We start from the raw sequence: 17,618 nt of genomic DNA, 5'->3' as shown, positions 1-17,618 counted from the left end.
AAACTTGGACAACTGGGCAAGATGAGGTGGAAGCAGTGAGTTGCACGAATGAAGAAAAGCACCGAGATTTAAAGCATGCAGAGCAGTGGCTGATTGGTTCACAGAAGGTGGGCAACAAAAGATTGGGTCAGGGTGATGATAACAGAATCACGTTCAATAGTGAAGAGCTGGAAGTGTAGAAAAGGCTAGCCTGAAAGCCCAGGAATAAGGCCAGATGAGTGAATACAAATTGTCCTTTGGGAAATTACACATAAGCTTAAGAAGTTTGTAACATCTGGGATAGAGTCTACATCTTTTATGTCATCTACACCAACTGAAAGCTTCCATTCCTTATATGATAAAGCATTGAAAGCACCAACCAGTCCAGACTGGCACACCCACTATCATAACTTGATCAGATCATGTGTGTACTGGAAGCATGTATTGATAAAGTAAGTGCATTTTTGCTTATTTCAGCATCACTGGCTATTTTATATACGGCAACATCTGTAAGCTTACACTGTACACTAAATACCATACTCTGAGTTTGATACCAGTAGATGAAATATTTGTGAAAAATGTTTGGCATGTCTTGGCCTTTGGACCATCCTAGAATTCCCAAACACAACATTTATTCTAATTTATGACAGCAATACATTTTTTGTGGTACCGATACCCAATTTCAAAAGCAACTTCCATTTGTTACTGCAGCTAAGCTTTAAAAGACTAAAGTTACACATACTACAAACACATTGTAAAATGGCTTGGATATGCTTTAGTTATCCACAAGAAGAGGGCTGTCTGGTGACAAAGTAGGTGAAAATTCAAAATATAGTGTACACTTAGCTCTTAAATTCAAGTGTCTTTTCCATTCTTTTACTCTTTTTTTTAATCTCACTACATATGACCTTTTAAGCCTAAAGCTTAAAAAGTAACTGGACTTATTCATTTAAGGAAATAACATGACTTGTTTTTGATCTTTATCAGAATCAGAATCAGAATCAGAATGGGTTTATTGCCAGATGTTGAGGTTTACAACATTAGGAAATTGCTGCGGTGCTTCAGTGCACTCTGATGGCACTCTGAATTGAATATTTTCCAGTTGCATTTCTGCTCATGTGTTGACAAAACTAGATGATTTCCCTTTTGTCCTGATTACATTTTTTAAACCCACTGAAAAGAGAGAACCTGCCCACCCAAGGGAAACGGACTAGCCTGGGAACCTGTGTTATCTCTTGCAGAATTTGCAAAGCTTTCTCCCATTAGATTTCTGCTGTTTATCCAGTATATTGTGGATTAAATAAAACGAGTGACATCTCCATATGTACTTTTATGGTGACTTCCTCTGAGAGATAATGTGATGGTAAGAGAGCAAAATATAGTCATACTAAAAGCTGCACTGTCAGTACAGTTAATATCATGTAAAAGAAGCATTGCATTGTTGATGGTTAAAAAATTCTTATGTGTTGTTGTGCTCACCATTCCTGCTCTCTCAGATTTAGTTATTATGGAGTGCACTTTCCATTTTCAAACCTGAAATCAATTGGATGCTTATCCTTTTCCCACAAAGCCCTCTCTATTTGCTGGTGGTAGGAAAAAAGGCTTATCTGTGTGGTCCAGCCTCTACCCCTCACTGAGAGATGTCTGGACTATGCCTCCTCTCCTCCTTTCCTTCTCCCTGTCTCTCAGACACACATGCCAGATGCACGAAAAGAGGGAAGATGGCAATAGAACAGGAACTACTGATAGGAAAGACAGGCAAATGGTGGCAGAAGAGACAGGGACAGATGCATTTCAGTGTAACGAGAAGTAATTGTTTTTTTTTTCTCCTTTACCGGTTTAATTTATCTTAGTGATCAAGGTCAACATACCCAGACAGATTACATAAATTGCAAACCAAGCACTTGGCTAATTGCCTCTTATGCACTCCATTTAATTTTGCATCTTTACTTCAAATCAATAAATTTTTTCTTTACTCAATTTTAATAAGTGTAGCCAGAAATGAAATGAGTATATGTCATCTCTGACTATAAATAGCTGACACACATGGACAGCAACGCGCACATATCCCATGTAGTAAATCTAACCTGTACACTAATCTCAGCCACTGACTGTGGACTAAAAGGCTGATGTAATGTGACACTCCATCTCTATAATTTGTTTTATGAACCCTCACCAGTGTAATTATCAAGGGATAGATTCATGGAGAGAAGCAAAGTTGACTTAGCATGATGAACCAACAAAAAGCTTGGGCCGCAGTTTTTAGATAACAAAGCCTGTAATACGGCTGGGCTCCATTTGAATGATCCAGTAATAAACCATAAAAAATAGACATCTGTTTTCCTTATGTATTCCATTTTCTTTTGATTTTCTGAAGCTTTAACCCAGTTTGCTGGACACTTTTGCACTTTTGATTCATCACAGAGTGAGGTCCATCCAATTCTAGTGAACCAGCATCAGTTGAATCAGTTTGATCTGTGTCTACTGAAGCCAATGAAAGAACTAAGAAGAGATATCTGGTGGCATTTTGGATTTAATAACTATGAAAACAGGATGGGGCGGGAGCAAAGCCATTAATATGATGTCTTTCACATGTATGCAAAACACAGGTGAAATAATGTGAAAATCAACCCATCATTTTTGAAAATGTGTCTTTATTGCATATCAGAGCCTTTTTTATTTCTGAGTCTATGTTTACTTGTACTTGAAGTAATATACGGCTGTTTGAGTGCTTTGTTCATTCTATCTTCTGAAGCTTCAGGCTTGTTTAATTTATTGTGTATCCTGACTATTTGATTGCTGTAATTATCTCATAAAGCTTTTGTGCAAAATGTATGTACTCACTCGTACTGGTGATGTTTACATTATGTAAGCTTTATTTACAATGAGTACTAGATGATTTGATTTAGGATCAAAAGTTGCACAGAAGATATGGATAAATGTTAACAATATTGAAATATATTGTTAATTGACATTTCAGACCTTGTCTTGAAATTTAAGTTATTCAAGAAATCAAGTTCAACATCCATCCTTTGCCCTTATGTGCTTCCTGTAACCAGAATGCAGGATTCCCTGCACTCTTAATACTACATCGTGTATCAACTGTGTAGGAGAACTTAGCAGGTGTCTTCACTCCTGCAGCCTCTCCATTATACTGGGTACAATTTTGTGATTGAGTTAGCGGCATTAAATTTCAGAGAATTAATTTAGGGAAAGGCTTTCTGTACCCTAAGCAAATTATGTTACTGTGCTAGATGGTGCTTGGCAGCATTAGCGGCTCTCTCCTGTATTAGGAAGTAAGTTAATACTTTCTTATTCCCCTTCTGCCATATTAAAATGAATAATTATTGTCTGTATAATCTTGGGGCCTAATGTTTAATTTCTAATGTTTATGCACATGGACCATAACATACATTTGCTATCATGGGGCACTGAAGGGATAAAAACTTAATTTCCACTGGGGGACTTTTGTGAAGAACTAAATTTCTCCTCGCCTTCATCTGCAGTCTCTGTCTAGATCAGATCTAGATCAAATTTAAGAAGTCCAGTTAGAGTAAATTCCCTCAAATAAAAGTCCAAATTTTCAAAAAGTTGCATCATAATTCAATGCAGTATATTTGAAAGTAGCCCAACTACATACTGTATATTCAAAAACTGGCTATCATATAAGACAAAGTACTATTCAGCAGTATTCCAACAATGTTGAATTAATTTTCACAAATTAAGTGGATGGTACTTTAATAATAATTTTTAAAAAAAAGTAAAAAATGTTCTATTTTCATTTAAGAGAATTTAAGATCAGCAGTCAAAAATAAAATACAGCTTTTGAAAAAGACTTCAGATCAATGTTTAAAATAAAAAGCCATAGTTTAAGTTTTTCCTTTCCTATGTTTCACATATAGACCGTCTCAGCTTTAAACCTGATTTTGCATCTAATCTCACCGTGGAAGCACTTTCCTGTCTTACTTCTCTCTCCCCAACCAGATGGCCCCGCCCCTCCCCGAGCCTGGTTCTGCCAGAGGTTTCTTCCTGTTTAAAGGGAGTTTTTCCTTCCCACTGTCGCCAAAGTGTTTGCTCATAGGAGGTCATATGATTGCTGGGTTTTTCTCTGTATGTATTACCTTACAATATAAAGCGCCTTGAGACCACTGTCGTTGTGATTTGGCGCTATATAAATAAAAGAAATTCGTAAAATTCGTATTCTGAATGAAGGCTTTGATTGACTAGCATCACATGAAATGAGTTACGAAGCGTGTGCCGTGTACCTACATTGGCCAAGACAAACAAAAATGCTCAAGATTAAAACTACCATCAATTATGTGAGCTCTCTCATCATTTAAATGACCCTTACCTTTCTACTAGTCACCCTGCTCTTGTTTTCTCCTCTGTACTCATCAAATTTCATATTTCTCCACAGTCATCTTATTTTGTCAGCATTTCCGCACAATAAACAGGTGACTACTTGCTCTCCCTTCTTGCCAAAATATATAACAATGCTTTCCTGCCATTTCTGCCTCCTTTCCCATTCCAGCATTGCTTCCCAATAGATGGCCTCTAAAGCTTCTCAGTGCTGCATTCATGCTTGGATCCTAACTATTATTGCCAGCACAACTGAACCATGACAAAAAGAGACTGCACCCAATTAAAGCTCCGTCAGGCATTGGCACAAAGAGATTAAAAAACATATCTCCCCTGGGACCAAAATGAAGGAAAACAAGATGCATGCAAATTTATAAACTTTAAATTTACTTTGTCTTCCAGAGATATTATCAGCTAAATGTTGATGTTCTTTTGTAGTGCTCTATATCTTAACAGTTTCAGGCCTGGACCCTAGCTATGCATTTGATAGAAATGGGGATCACGCAGCATTAGATATTTTGTTGGTTCTTTGCACTTTCTCCTGCATCTTTTGAAAATCATTTTCTCTCCACACACTCAATATAACATTTTCTGTCAGTAATTTATGCAGTGGGGATTATTATGGTAATTGTTAGTTTATACATGTGTAATGACTTGGATAAAATGGAAAATGGAAATGCCAGACTGCATATCTAAAAAGATGAGCTCCACTGATTTAGAAAAAGACACAGTTGCTATGAAGGTCAAGCAGCTGCAGATGTTGGTGTTCGTGACTATACACTGTCTCTACAAAGAGGGAGGTGTAGAACTTCTGTAGGTAATAAAAACAAACCACTGCAAGGCTTCACCATGCATGAAGCAAAATATACACTTCAACTGCTACCTGTTGCTTTTGCTTGAATTTGTATATTCAAACACTCTTAAATGTTATATGCATCTTAGAGCAATGTGAACATTTATTAGTAGGAGGTTGTGGAATTTTATATTGAGCGTAATTCAGGTGCTTGGCCTTTGTGTCAGTCACTTCGCTGAAAATGATTAATTTCTTCTCACTCTCGAAACACTGCAGGAAACCACCATTATTATGCTCATAATAACAGGAAATAATTGTAAATGCATTTGATTGTCAGTAACAGATGGTAGTAATCTGATGTTCATTGTAATGATATGTCAGGCAGAATTTTCAAGGCTCTTTATGTTCAGTAAGATGCTCTGCAACTATTGAGAAATGCACAGAGACGCTGCATCATCCCAGCAGCCTTTCGAACATTTTTTTTTGAGGAGTCAGCACTTCAACAAGTTTTTTTTTTTTTTAAATAAAATGAAATATAATCAATGCATAGTGTATACTGTCAGTATCATCTTCAATTAAAAATCATTGTTGCTCTATTTCATATTGGTTTGACTTTTCAAATATTTAAACTTCATCAGTACTTCCAAGCACTTTGATGTCTTATTATGTTAAGTGCTTTACTCAGTTGATTGCCAAATATTAATGTAGCAGTTTTTCGCATTTTCGATCAAAATCTATCAAGAAAGCCAATATTTGATAGTTGATGATATAGCAGATAGTGGCTGATACCTTACCCCATCTTTTTTTACATGTGTGTACTGGGTAGGAGTTGCTGTTGATCTTAAACTAATCGTACATGTGCACAGTGACAATAAAATGCATTCTTTTCTATTTTTCTATTTTTCTTACGTTATCTTTTGTGTGGATACAGTTTGTTATTCTTGGACTGAATAAGTGAAATTCTTTTTTTAATAGATATCTGGATGGGTGTCTGCTCTTGCTCTACTGGGGGGCTTTTTAATAACACCACACTCTTATCAGGAACATATTGGGTTCTTTTACATTATTCTTAAAGTAGATGACATTTATCATCTAAGGCTGCTGTTTGAACTTTTAGTTTGAGGTAGTGTTTGTATGTTATGATGATCTCCATTTGTTCATATCCATTTGTTTCTGCTCTTGTAATTGCAGAACTCATGGTCTACTACACTAGTGGTTACAGCATCCAGCAAATTTACAGCAAAAAGCTGTAAATTACTGTGGTGGTTTTTTTTTAATTCTGAAGTTATAGATGGGAGTTATATTACTTGGCCTATCACTTTTGGTTAATTTTTTTTATTCAGATGTGAACATCAGTGTCTTGTCTTTAATGGACCAGACAAAACTTTAATATTTACTTATGTTTAGGTTCATAAGTGTAGTTAAATATTATTTTCACACATGAATAAGAGCTTAGAGGAGCTGTAAGTGAGAACTCAAGTATTCAAATCAATTGGATCTGAGCACAGACAGGAGAGAATAAAGCAAGTAATTGTCAGGTCATTCACAATTAATGCAATTCATTTCAAATTAGTTTCATTTATATAGCGCCAAATCACATTAACAGTTACCTCAAGGTGCTTTATATTGTAATGTAGGCCCAACAGTAATACCACATGGTGGATGTCTCTGTTTTATCCAAGTGCATAAAAAAACGGAATATATCTAGTGCTGAGAACACATCTGACATGCAAAATCTATTGTTTGCTACATTTGATTAAGAGCAGCTTCAGAAGTTGTCATGCGTCAAAGACATTTATGTTAGTCATGCTTTAATAGACGCATTACTGTTTTAGTCACGCACTGTCCTTTGGCTGCATTTTCTCTCCTCTTTGCATCTTGCTGCACCCTAACACAACATTCCCACAAGTCCTGCAAATAAACCAAGGATGGTTAACCAGATCCGGGCTACAGGCAGGAAGAAGACGGAATCCTTTCTATTCAGGCAGGGGAACAGCCAAGAAGCTTTAACCCTGCAGCAGAAAGTGAATTAAAGAAGTGTTTGTGTGTGAGAACCTATGTGTGTGTATATATTTGTGTGTTTATACAATTGTATGTGTGTTAAAACTGGATAAAAAAAAAAAGGGAGCCACTGCTTGTGCTACATTAGAGATGTCAGATTTGAAGTGTATGGGCTGATTGTCCCCCTTAAGTAAGCTGAAGGCACTAATATGACCTGGCTATTTAGTCCAGAAAACTGAAATCTCAAATTACCACATTTTTGCATCTATATTTTCCTTTCTTCTGCATGCATTTCTTCTGCTCCTTTTATTTTCTCCTTTCCATTTCTCTTTGCAAATGTTATATGACTGTCTGACTTTCTCCGCAGGTGTCATTCTTCCTGTTCATCGTGTTTGTGGTTTACACCATGTTGCCATTCTCCATGCGGGACGCCGTCATCGCCAGTGTTCTAACCTCTGCCTCTCACACCGTCGTGCTGAGCGTCTGCCTGTCCATCACAGCTGATCACGTCGAGCCAGTAGTGTGGCAGGTAAGGCAGTCAAATTTTAGCGTGAGTTAACAGTTGCGAGCACATGAATGCACATGTACCTGCGCAGAGATCATCAGCAGCCTCCTTAGATTGATATGCATACGGGGAAACCTGTTCAAAAGGTAAATCGCCCCTAACTAGCAACCACCTACATCTGAAGGTCACTAAATAAATACTGCGCTGTTCTTCATTTAAGGTAATTTATTATTACCATCTAGATCAAATAATAAAACAAAGTTGTTTTGTGACATTTAATTTGTTTCTTCATCAGGCTCAATATACAGGTTGTATTTATAGCAAACAAACAATTGTAACCTTTAAACAAAAACTAATTTAGGATATCAGCTGAGTGACAGAAATTCTAATGTATTTTTTTTATCCTTCATTAAAAGGTCACCTCTCTTTCTAGCACTACTGCTTCTTGTGTGCTAACTGTTCAGGCATATTCCATATGGTGATAAAGACAAAGCAAAAGCAATATCAGATAACTGTCTAGCTAATACTTTAATCAATTAGTGCCTAATTAAACCTGATTTCAGCAGTCAATAATTTTCAATACACTGGGGACTAATTTCTTCCAATCCATAAAGTAAACAGGATTAATTTAATAAGCATGTCACAAAAGCTCTTCCTCACTGACAACCTGAGACTTTGAAGAATTTCAGAGCCAGACACAACAAACATTTATAGCACACGAAAAATAAGTCTGATGATGATCATTAGTCCACCAACAAAAGCCTTTTGTTACATAAAAATGATTGAGCTGAATATCATTGAAACTTGAAAGATGTGGCGCTTGGGTTCAGCAAGAGCCCAAGAAAAATGTAATCTTTTTTTTTTTTAACAGAAATAGCGCACTGGCCCTGGTGGAGAACATACTAACCGAGTACCTTTCTAGTTTTACCAGATGCTCACTTCAATGGCTTCCAACATGTACAGTCACTTCAGAAATTATTCAGACCATTTTCTGGATAAAATTAGCATTTCCCGTGTGTATAGTCAATAAACTTCAAGTGACATCAGATGAAATAGGACAGCACTTTGTAACACATCACTTGATTTTACCCTGACATCAAAGGACTATAGATTAAAAGGAAAGTCTGGTGAATAAACTCAATGTGTAATATAGTATGTGCTACTTATATTCATTCAGCGTGCCAGCGGGCAGCAGTTGGCTACTTTGGTGTGAAAACTACAGCTAGCTAAACAGTGCTGGGATGTATTACGTGTTTCATTTCTTTAAGTACTGTGTTATGTTGCTCAATAGCTTCCTGGAGTGGAGTAAGTCATTTGGTACACTACTTGTTAGAGGACTGACATTGAAGTAGCTCCCTTTTTTGGCACTAAATGGCCATCTGAGGCTGGCATACAGCTGTCAGACATACCTAGACTTTGTACAAGAAAATGTAAACTGATTTTCTATTGCAAAAATATTTTGCTAAAGCAACAGTATAGCGATGTGGCATTCTAAATGACATAGTCATGTCATATTTTAGCTTCTGTGAAGGGCTGATACAGAGGAATCACTCTGCTGTGTGAAAAGATCAATCCTAACCTGACTGTTATCATGACATGAATCACAAGTTAGAACTCGTGGTTCATGGTGCTTTAAAAGATGTTACAAAAGTTAATCATTTACAGATATTGACACTCTGCTCAAAAGCCTGTTGGTTAAATCAGTAAATGGGCAAGACGTTGTCTCCTTTCCTGAAAAGATGTGGGGAAAAGTAGTGTGACATGCCCATTTTTCTGCTTTCCTGTGCAGTTAAAAAAGAAGCTTGTCATCCATGGAGACTGTTTTCTTAGTTTGGCAAGTAGAAATATACTTGAGTCTACCTACTTTGTTTTACACTATGATTCTCCATTTTAACAGTGTTTTAAAATTCAAATTTGAAATCAAGTTGTTTGCCAGGTCAAATTGTGCTATGTGAAAGGGGTTTTTAATTCTGGCATATTAAAATGTCAATTAACGTTGTGTTTTGTTGTTTAACGGCATGCTTTGTTTTTGCAAGAGGAAGGAACAAGACCTTTTCCCCTGAAATCATCATTGCATTTTGTATTTACTTGAGTTATATTTGTTAATATTAAAACATTTAATCAGGATGAGGGTAAATACTTTTTACTGTGCTGTGTGTCAGCTTATATTGTGGATCTTCCCTCTGTCTTCCTCAGGCAGTAGCCATGGTTTTGTCAATCTTTTGTGTTGGGACAGAGTGTGGCTTATGTCCTTTTTTTTTTTTTAGATAAGAGCAGTGAGTCAGTGTGACAGGATGCTCTCAGGCTTATGTGTGAAAGAATAACTACTTGAGAGCAGCTATTAAAAACCTCTGCTGAGGTGACGTTGATGGATTTTGTAGTACAACAACATCCTCTTTAGTCTAGTTTGGTTAAGATGTCCCAAATATATTTAACATATATTGCTAAGAAAGGATTTAATGGGTCAGAAGGAGCATTTGAGATATTGGGGTGCTGTAACTTAATAGTTAATAAAAGGAAATTGTGAATATACACTATCAAAAAATGCTTGACTAAAGCTGCTCAAAAATTGCTACTGTGAATACCTAACTGAGCTCAGAGCTTTAGGATGAAATATTGTTTTCAAAATTTTAAGTAAGATTGTGTTTTGTTTTGTTTTGTTTTAGCTCTAGTGTGAAAATAGAAACGTTTGCCCCCCCCCCCAAAAAAAAAGCTGCTGTAATGTAATTAGGAAAACTGCTTGTGTTGTCGCTAGAATTGTTCTTCATAAACACCTTAATCAGCTGCTGGTACGATCAGCATCCCAGGTTCATCTCAGCAAACTGAAGAAGAAACAACATGGTAATTTACTTTATGAATGCAGATAATTAAGAACACTGAATGCATCTTTTCAGTGTTAATGACCAGGTATGCCCACCAGTGCGTCATATAGTTGAAACTGTTCAAACCTTTACTGTGTTTGTGTGTTGGTGCAGCATCGTGCTTTTACGGATTGGCTGATGGCTTTTTCAGGGCAACCGCCATCTGTTCAGTCCTTCTCAAATCTTATAAGATGAGCTACATCCTCAATATGTGTATTATGATTCTATATCCTTTAAGTAATGCACACAAACACACAAAAGCAAATAGAGATTAACATATAAACATGTGGGTTATTTATGTATAATCCAAATATACTGTATATATTATAATGTATATAAATATGCTATAAATATTTATGCACAGCTAAAGTAATTGGCTGTGACTATATATAGACTTGAAGGATATATGGGCAGAAATCTGTGCCATCAGAAACTGAATTTGAATAAGTTCAATTTGAATTGCTCAGATTGAATCTGAATTGTAACTTGAATAAATGCTTTGGACTGGAGTTTGAGACCCCTGTCATATGGAATATGACAGGTGTGGTTGAACTGCATGAAGACTCTGAAGTTTCTCTTCTCTTCTGGCAGGACAGGAATGTGGCCTTGTCCTGTGAGCCACTGTAAGGATGTACTTAGAGTAGAACTGGACTGTCACCAGCCTCAGGCTCTTCACCCTTTTCAAAGACAAAGCAGTCATTTAGATAAAATATTAGATATTGTTTACCTGTAAATGCACAAAGTAAATTTAGAAATGTAATTATTGTCAAGAGTGAACAAGCACTGATAGTGTAATCTACAGCTGTGGCCAAACGTTTAGAGAATGAGAAGTGTTGTTTGCTTATTTACAAAGTTTGCTGTTTTAGTGATAGTTGTACATCACATTATATCACTTCAAACAGAGGTGATCCAGTAATGCTGCACTAATGAATTAGACTAACTATTCACTTTAGCTAAAGTTATTAAGTTAGCTAAAGAGTTGGGATGCTGTGTAAGACATAAATAAAGCTAAAATACAAAGGTTTGGACACCGTTTTGCATGTTTCCCTACTGTAGGGTCTCTGCAAGCATACAGAGGGGGTACTCTGAGAGGGTACAAGATGAAAACTTTGGAATTCTACTAGAAACAGTCGATCATATTTGTTTGTCAATTAGCATTTTTAGCTAACAGCTACAATAAGCATAACAGTTACTGTACGGCTATCTTTTGTTAACATGACGCTTGTTCTTATACATGTAATACATTTATTACCAACCTGAGAGTTTATCCGCTGGTCATTCGACATGACCAATGACTTCTGAAGTCTTAATTCAGCTCAAGACGCTGTAGATTCCCGTCAGTAACACTTTCGGTCCGCTAGTAAAACGTAGTTCTATTAATCTGCGCTTGAACCGGAACCGGATGTAAGTTCCAAAAAACTGAATTTTGGAACTGAAATTGAATTGTAGAACTGAAACTGAATGGTGAGAAGTGAAACTGAAATTATTCGAGAGCTGAATGTTTAAAGGATAAAATGCAGCTTCAAAGCAAATCAATTCATTTTCAAAATATAAAATTCAATTTCAATTTAGTGATCATCATTTTCAAATCATAAATTCAATTTCAAATTAGACTAATTCAAATTCAGTTTTCAAAAGCATTTATTCAAGTTACAATTCAGATTCAATCTGAGCAATTCAAATTCAAATTGAACTTATTCAAATTCAGTTTCTGATGGCACAGATTTCTGCCCATAGTTATCAGTTTTCACACTTGAATTAGTAAGAAAATGTATGTGAGTTTTTCCAAAACATCAAAAATAATTCTTTAAAGCCACACACACACACACACACACACACACACACACACACACACACACACACACACACACACTCAGCCACACTCAATCAAAAGAGTATTAATTTTTTAAAGAGAGAGAGAGAGATAGAAAACTTAAAACATGTTTTCATGAAAATCTCTACGTCTACACAATGTTAATGTTTGAAATTCAGTAGGATGACATTTACACTTTTTCTGTTTCTACCCGCTTATTTCAAATCCCATTATTTACAAATCAGTATCCAGATTTTTTTAGACTAGATAGATTTTTGTTATTTCAGAAATGTTTAATATTGCATTCAGCAGTTTTTGGGGGAAAAAACAGTCAATCAAATCAGTCTGTTCCTCCAGACATTTGTAAATGTCAGCTGTTAAGTGCCTACACACTCGTGAGAGACTGCCCAGGGGGTATTAAGTGAGAAGCAACCATGCCAACATCTTGACTTTGTCAGGTCTATTAAACTTTACAGTGTTGGCTCATTGGTGTTTTAATGAAGCGGCTTATTTATTGAACAGGAAATAGCACTTTGTTGGATCCACATTTACTTGTGGGTAATATTTAGAAGCAATAATAATGAAGCATTAGCATTTTCATCTTTTGCAAATATAATTATCTGTTTCTGGTCCTTAGAGGTGCAAAGATTACTCAGGTAGCTCAGTGTAAAAATATTCTTATTTCTTTTAGTAGTTCTCATATGCCTCAACCTTATGGGAGATTAGATACTGTAGTTATCTATTGGTAGACGTACAGAGAAAGCTACTAACTAAATCTATCATTAGAGCTATTAAAACATTATTTTTTAAAACGATGCTCTTATTTCAATATTAGTGACTTCTTTGATTTTTGGGGGTACTAACGTTAATGCAATGCAGACTTTGATGTAATTAGGTCCTGTGCAACACTGAAAGTGTTCGTGTAAGCTGACCACTGTGTTTTTGTATCAAAGCTTCTCCCTTCAGACTAGGAGCAAACTTCTGATGCGCACTTTCTTAATTATTTTTGAGTACTTAAGTCATCAATAATTCATCACAGTGTTCACACTCCATTTAAGCTTTAGCTGACAGAATTTCACATAAACTACTGCGGTAGTAGCTGTTGAATATTGCATGCATTACCTGTTTTTGGAGGATGTTTTGAAGGACGGGGGGCTTCATTTGAATTCAGATAAGGGTTTTTGCCTTTGTTAAAGATATATTACATACTTAAGTGTGTTTGTGAGGTCTAAACTGTGAGACTGGTATTTCTTGAATTCTTGAATTTCTTTGTCTCATCCTTTCAGATTGAATCATATTAAAGTTTTATGTCAGTAATACGAACCAAAAATGCAATTCTTGAGTATTTCTGTCTGTACTCAGATCATCCAGGTCTCAACGGTGTTGCATTTCACTGGATGTGATTTTCATATTGCCAAAAAAAGAAACCTTCTTTATGGTTCAATTGTGTGATTTACCTGCATTCCTGTATTTAAATTCCTGTTGACTGAGAAAAGGAGTTGAGCAGCAGTTGAGCAAAGTCAATGATCTCTCATTTGAGCCATATTCACACACGCAGTGCATCTCTGAACTTATCTCCCCCAAAATTAGCCGACAGAGAGGCATGTAAGATGCAGATATCCAGACAACAACATGTCTCCAACTTTTTATATCCTTAAAGAAAGGTCGGTTTGTGGCATGGTGAGAAAAGTGCTTGCAATAGCCCAGTGAATTCACAATCACACACTTGCCTCAGGTTTGCTGCCTCCAGCTATTTTTAAGATTTTATTGTGGGTGTTCTACTAAAAAAACGTTCATTTTTTATGTTCTTGTTTGATATTTGTGGTTGCTTTTTTGATCCTTTGTATCCTTGTTTGCTAATCATTGTGAAGACATTTGGATTGTTTACAGTGCAAGCTAAGTGAGTTATCTATTGGCACTTGTCTACACAATGACATTTATGTAAAAGAATTTTAACATCTCTAATTAGAAGTAGGCAGCCCGCACCATGGCCCTTACCATCTCACTTAAATGGAAATCTGTGAAATCACATCCATTTTCAATGCATTTTGAATTAATTTTGACACACCAACTAGGCCAGTATTTGTCTTTCTCAAGCATAGAGAAAACTCTGCATGTGTTTTGTGGATTTGGTCTAATATATGGGACCTTGTGTAATACACCGACACGAGGGTTCTTCGGAATTATGAAGAATTTGGCCCAATAGAACAACCAATGAATTTATAATACAAATGGAGTGTGATCTTGGTTCTTATTACCTGCAGTATTTCCGACTTCTTCTGCATATTTGAGTTCCTTCAGCAAGACTTTTTTTAAAAATTTATTTTCAGCTAATTATTTACAGGGCACTACGGAGTAGACAGAAAAGTGGGGAGGAGCTACAAGGGTCTAAGGCTGGGATCTCAAACTCCAGTCTTAGAGGGCTGGTGTCCTGTGTCCCTGTTGCAACCACCTGAATACAATTAGTAGGTCATTATCAGTACTCTATAGAACTTGACTGCATGCCATTTGATTCATGTTACAGCAGCTCATGAGTGAATGAACATGTTGCAGTAAAAGTACTTTTAGAAGTAAATTTTTCCAAACACTTAGATTTACTTAAATTTACTTGAGTGGGGTTAGGGGTTGCCACTTCAGCATGCAGTCAAGTTCTCTACTAATCTTATTCAGGTGTGTTGAAACAGGGACACATGGAAAAGTTTCAGGACAGTGGCCCTCGAGGACTGGAGTTTGAGACCCCTGGTCTAAGGAGTGTCTTGTTTGGTGGACTTGGAATCATGTTCGCTTTTTTGCAGATGATGTTGTTCTGTTGATTTTATCCAAACACAACTTCCAGTTCACAGTGGGATGGATTATAGTGTGAAGCAGCTGGGATGAAGGTCTTGGTTCGTCAGCTGGAAAAGAGTAGATTGCCTGTTCCCATGAGGTGCTCACAGATCTTTTTTCCTGTTTTTGTGCCTTTGTCACTGGCAGTTATTTTGTTTGTTTGTTTTTTGGTATTTGGATATTGCCTACCACCATGACTCATTTTAGGTAAATTTTAACAGTGTACAGAGCTAAAATGCTTGTGGACCTTACTGTAGTTTGATATATCCTTTCAATTCTAAGTTACTGTTTGTCATTTGTGCTTGTGGTCACTACTATTGAGGGTCTACTGAAGACAGGACCGGTGGACATCTGTCACTGATGTACAATAAAAACAAGATTCATCTGCACACTAATGTCTTTCTCTATCCACATGTCAGTAACATGGCAGAAATATAACATTCAGAAAGTGAAGTTTCCTGGTTTTAGATAATCCCAGCAGGAGTCACAGCTCTTGAGATGTGATACTCACCTAACCCTGCTGTTATCTGTAATTGGGTACCACTGAGGTACAAATGACTCGCACCACCAGCCTTTATACACAGCTGATATTTCAATGCAGTTTCACGGAAAAACGTGTAATGGACACGCCGGTCAGCCGTGTCCATTTCGCGCTTTGCCTCTCCAAATTGAGAATAGACACCCATGCAGAATTTGCAGTAAGTTGCAATAATCTGCAGGAACAGCAGAGGGAAATATTTTATTTCAACTCAACATGAAAATAATCATGGAAAAGTGTTTAAACAGACATTATTAACACAATACATATTAGCCACCAAGGTACTTCATACCTTTTTTGCTCACTACTGACTTTGTAGCTTTTAATATATTATCTCCCATTGCTGGTAATAAAATTTCTACATGCAGTAATGCAATTTCAGCATGTGTGGCTATTTCATGTTTTGGAGAGGCAAAGTGTGAAGTCGAAACGGTGGACTGATGTGTGTATTACAAGGCTTGCTGTGATGTTGGGTTGGATATTTGAGATGGGTTGTAAGTAGTCAGTGTGAGAGTCGGGTTATAGAGTAATATTTATGTTAACTTAATGTGATCTGTTGAGCACATATTACAGTTGAGTACATATTGGTAAAATATCACATACCTGCATAAAAGGATAAACTCAAATGCAAATTAAATGCACCCAGTCTTCTTTGCATTTAGATTTCAAGTATAGTTAAAGGAAATTTAACTTTACTGACATTGCGCCTGAAAATATTCTTTTTAGTCTTCAAAGAGTACACGCCATTTGAATATATCGACCTCAGCTACACACAATAGGAAGTAATTTGCATTTAACATCAGATGCAGGTTTTGCATACTGAAAATTTCTCTGAAGTGACTTCTGGGGTTTTTTCAGGCTCTGGTGCAGCAAAGTTTATATTAACCAGCCACTAAAGATGTGCCTGAATAGATTATTTGTTAAATATGCTGGTATGATAAGGGAATTTTAAACTTGGATTTTAACCCTTCCATGCATGAATTATGACAACCTCAATCAGGATTTTTTCTTAAGTATTTTTGATGAATAAAAATACTTAAGAAAAAAAACCCCGATTGAGGTTGTCATAATTCATGCATGACAGGGTTAAATAATAATAGTTACAATGAAACACACCACACATCTGCAGTAACATTAAACGCACAGTGGGTGGCAGGGTATGGAGTGACACATCAGTGACAAGTGTAGAGGTTTATGTACAAGTATAACGTCAACACTGACACAAATACAAGAAAACAGCCTTTGAATAGCTGTCCACCGTAGTGACCACTATGCGTGAAAGGGTTAAAATATTATATACAGTCTATGGGTTAAAGCGCTTCTATAAACCACCGTACAAAAGCCCCTGTCCATCTTTTTGTGGCTTTCTTCAGTCATTCAGTGATCTACCCTATAAAACTGTTCTACAGTACCAGATTCTGGCTGTTTTGTCAGTTTTCCCACTGACAATGGATGATGATCAACAAAGCCAAGCTTGTCCATACTATATCGTTTAGAAGAACGATATATAGAGAAAAAAATGGGTTTTTTTTCTGTTCTTTCAGTATTTTTTAATGTGCAGAAAAAAGGCCTGGCAGAGAGGAAGAGGGATGTCTTTTTGAAATACACTGAATAGATGTGAAAGTAAATCCAGACAGCAGGTCACCTCATGTACTTGGCTACTGGCCTCAATGTTTGCTTTTGTTAAATATAGAGATATGGTACATTTCTGGTGTAGTCACATAAACATTTAAGGAAGCAGCTTTCTCAATAAGGAGACAATATCTGCATAGTTTATACTATTTTCACCTCAGTATGATTCACTGCAATATTTCTTTATTGGCTCTCACTAGTTTTATAGGTATTGCTTGCCTTGGACCCTGGTTAAGAAAATGTTGATGGGGAGTCTTTTTGTGATGGATAAGTAGGAAGAGTCTGCTGCAGGTGGTTACAATTGCTTTATA

General features: G+C 36.5%; 1 protein-coding gene across 3 annotated transcripts in view; it reads left to right on the top strand.

Annotated features, from left to right (window-relative positions):
• Window positions 1-17,618, top strand: part of adcy2a (adenylate cyclase 2a) — a 60,322-nt gene that overhangs the window by 18,286 nt on the left and 24,418 nt on the right. For all 3 annotated transcript variants that reach the window (XM_085291101.1, XM_085291100.1, XM_085291102.1), the window contains one exon: window positions 7,500-7,661. In XM_085291101.1, the coding sequence (XP_085147227.1) occupies window positions 7,500-7,661 (162 nt within the window). The remainder of the gene's footprint in view (window positions 1-7,499; window positions 7,662-17,618) is intronic.

Source organism: Mchenga conophoros, linkage group LG11 (genome assembly GCF_057382185.1).
Source record: "Mchenga conophoros isolate Kocher_MC1m ecotype Shallow Benthic linkage group LG11, M_conophoros_male_GT1.1, whole genome shotgun sequence".
In the NCBI taxonomy this organism is placed as follows: domain Eukaryota; kingdom Metazoa; phylum Chordata; class Actinopteri; order Cichliformes; family Cichlidae; genus Mchenga; species Mchenga conophoros.
This window is presented reverse-complemented; position numbering and strand designations above follow the sequence as displayed.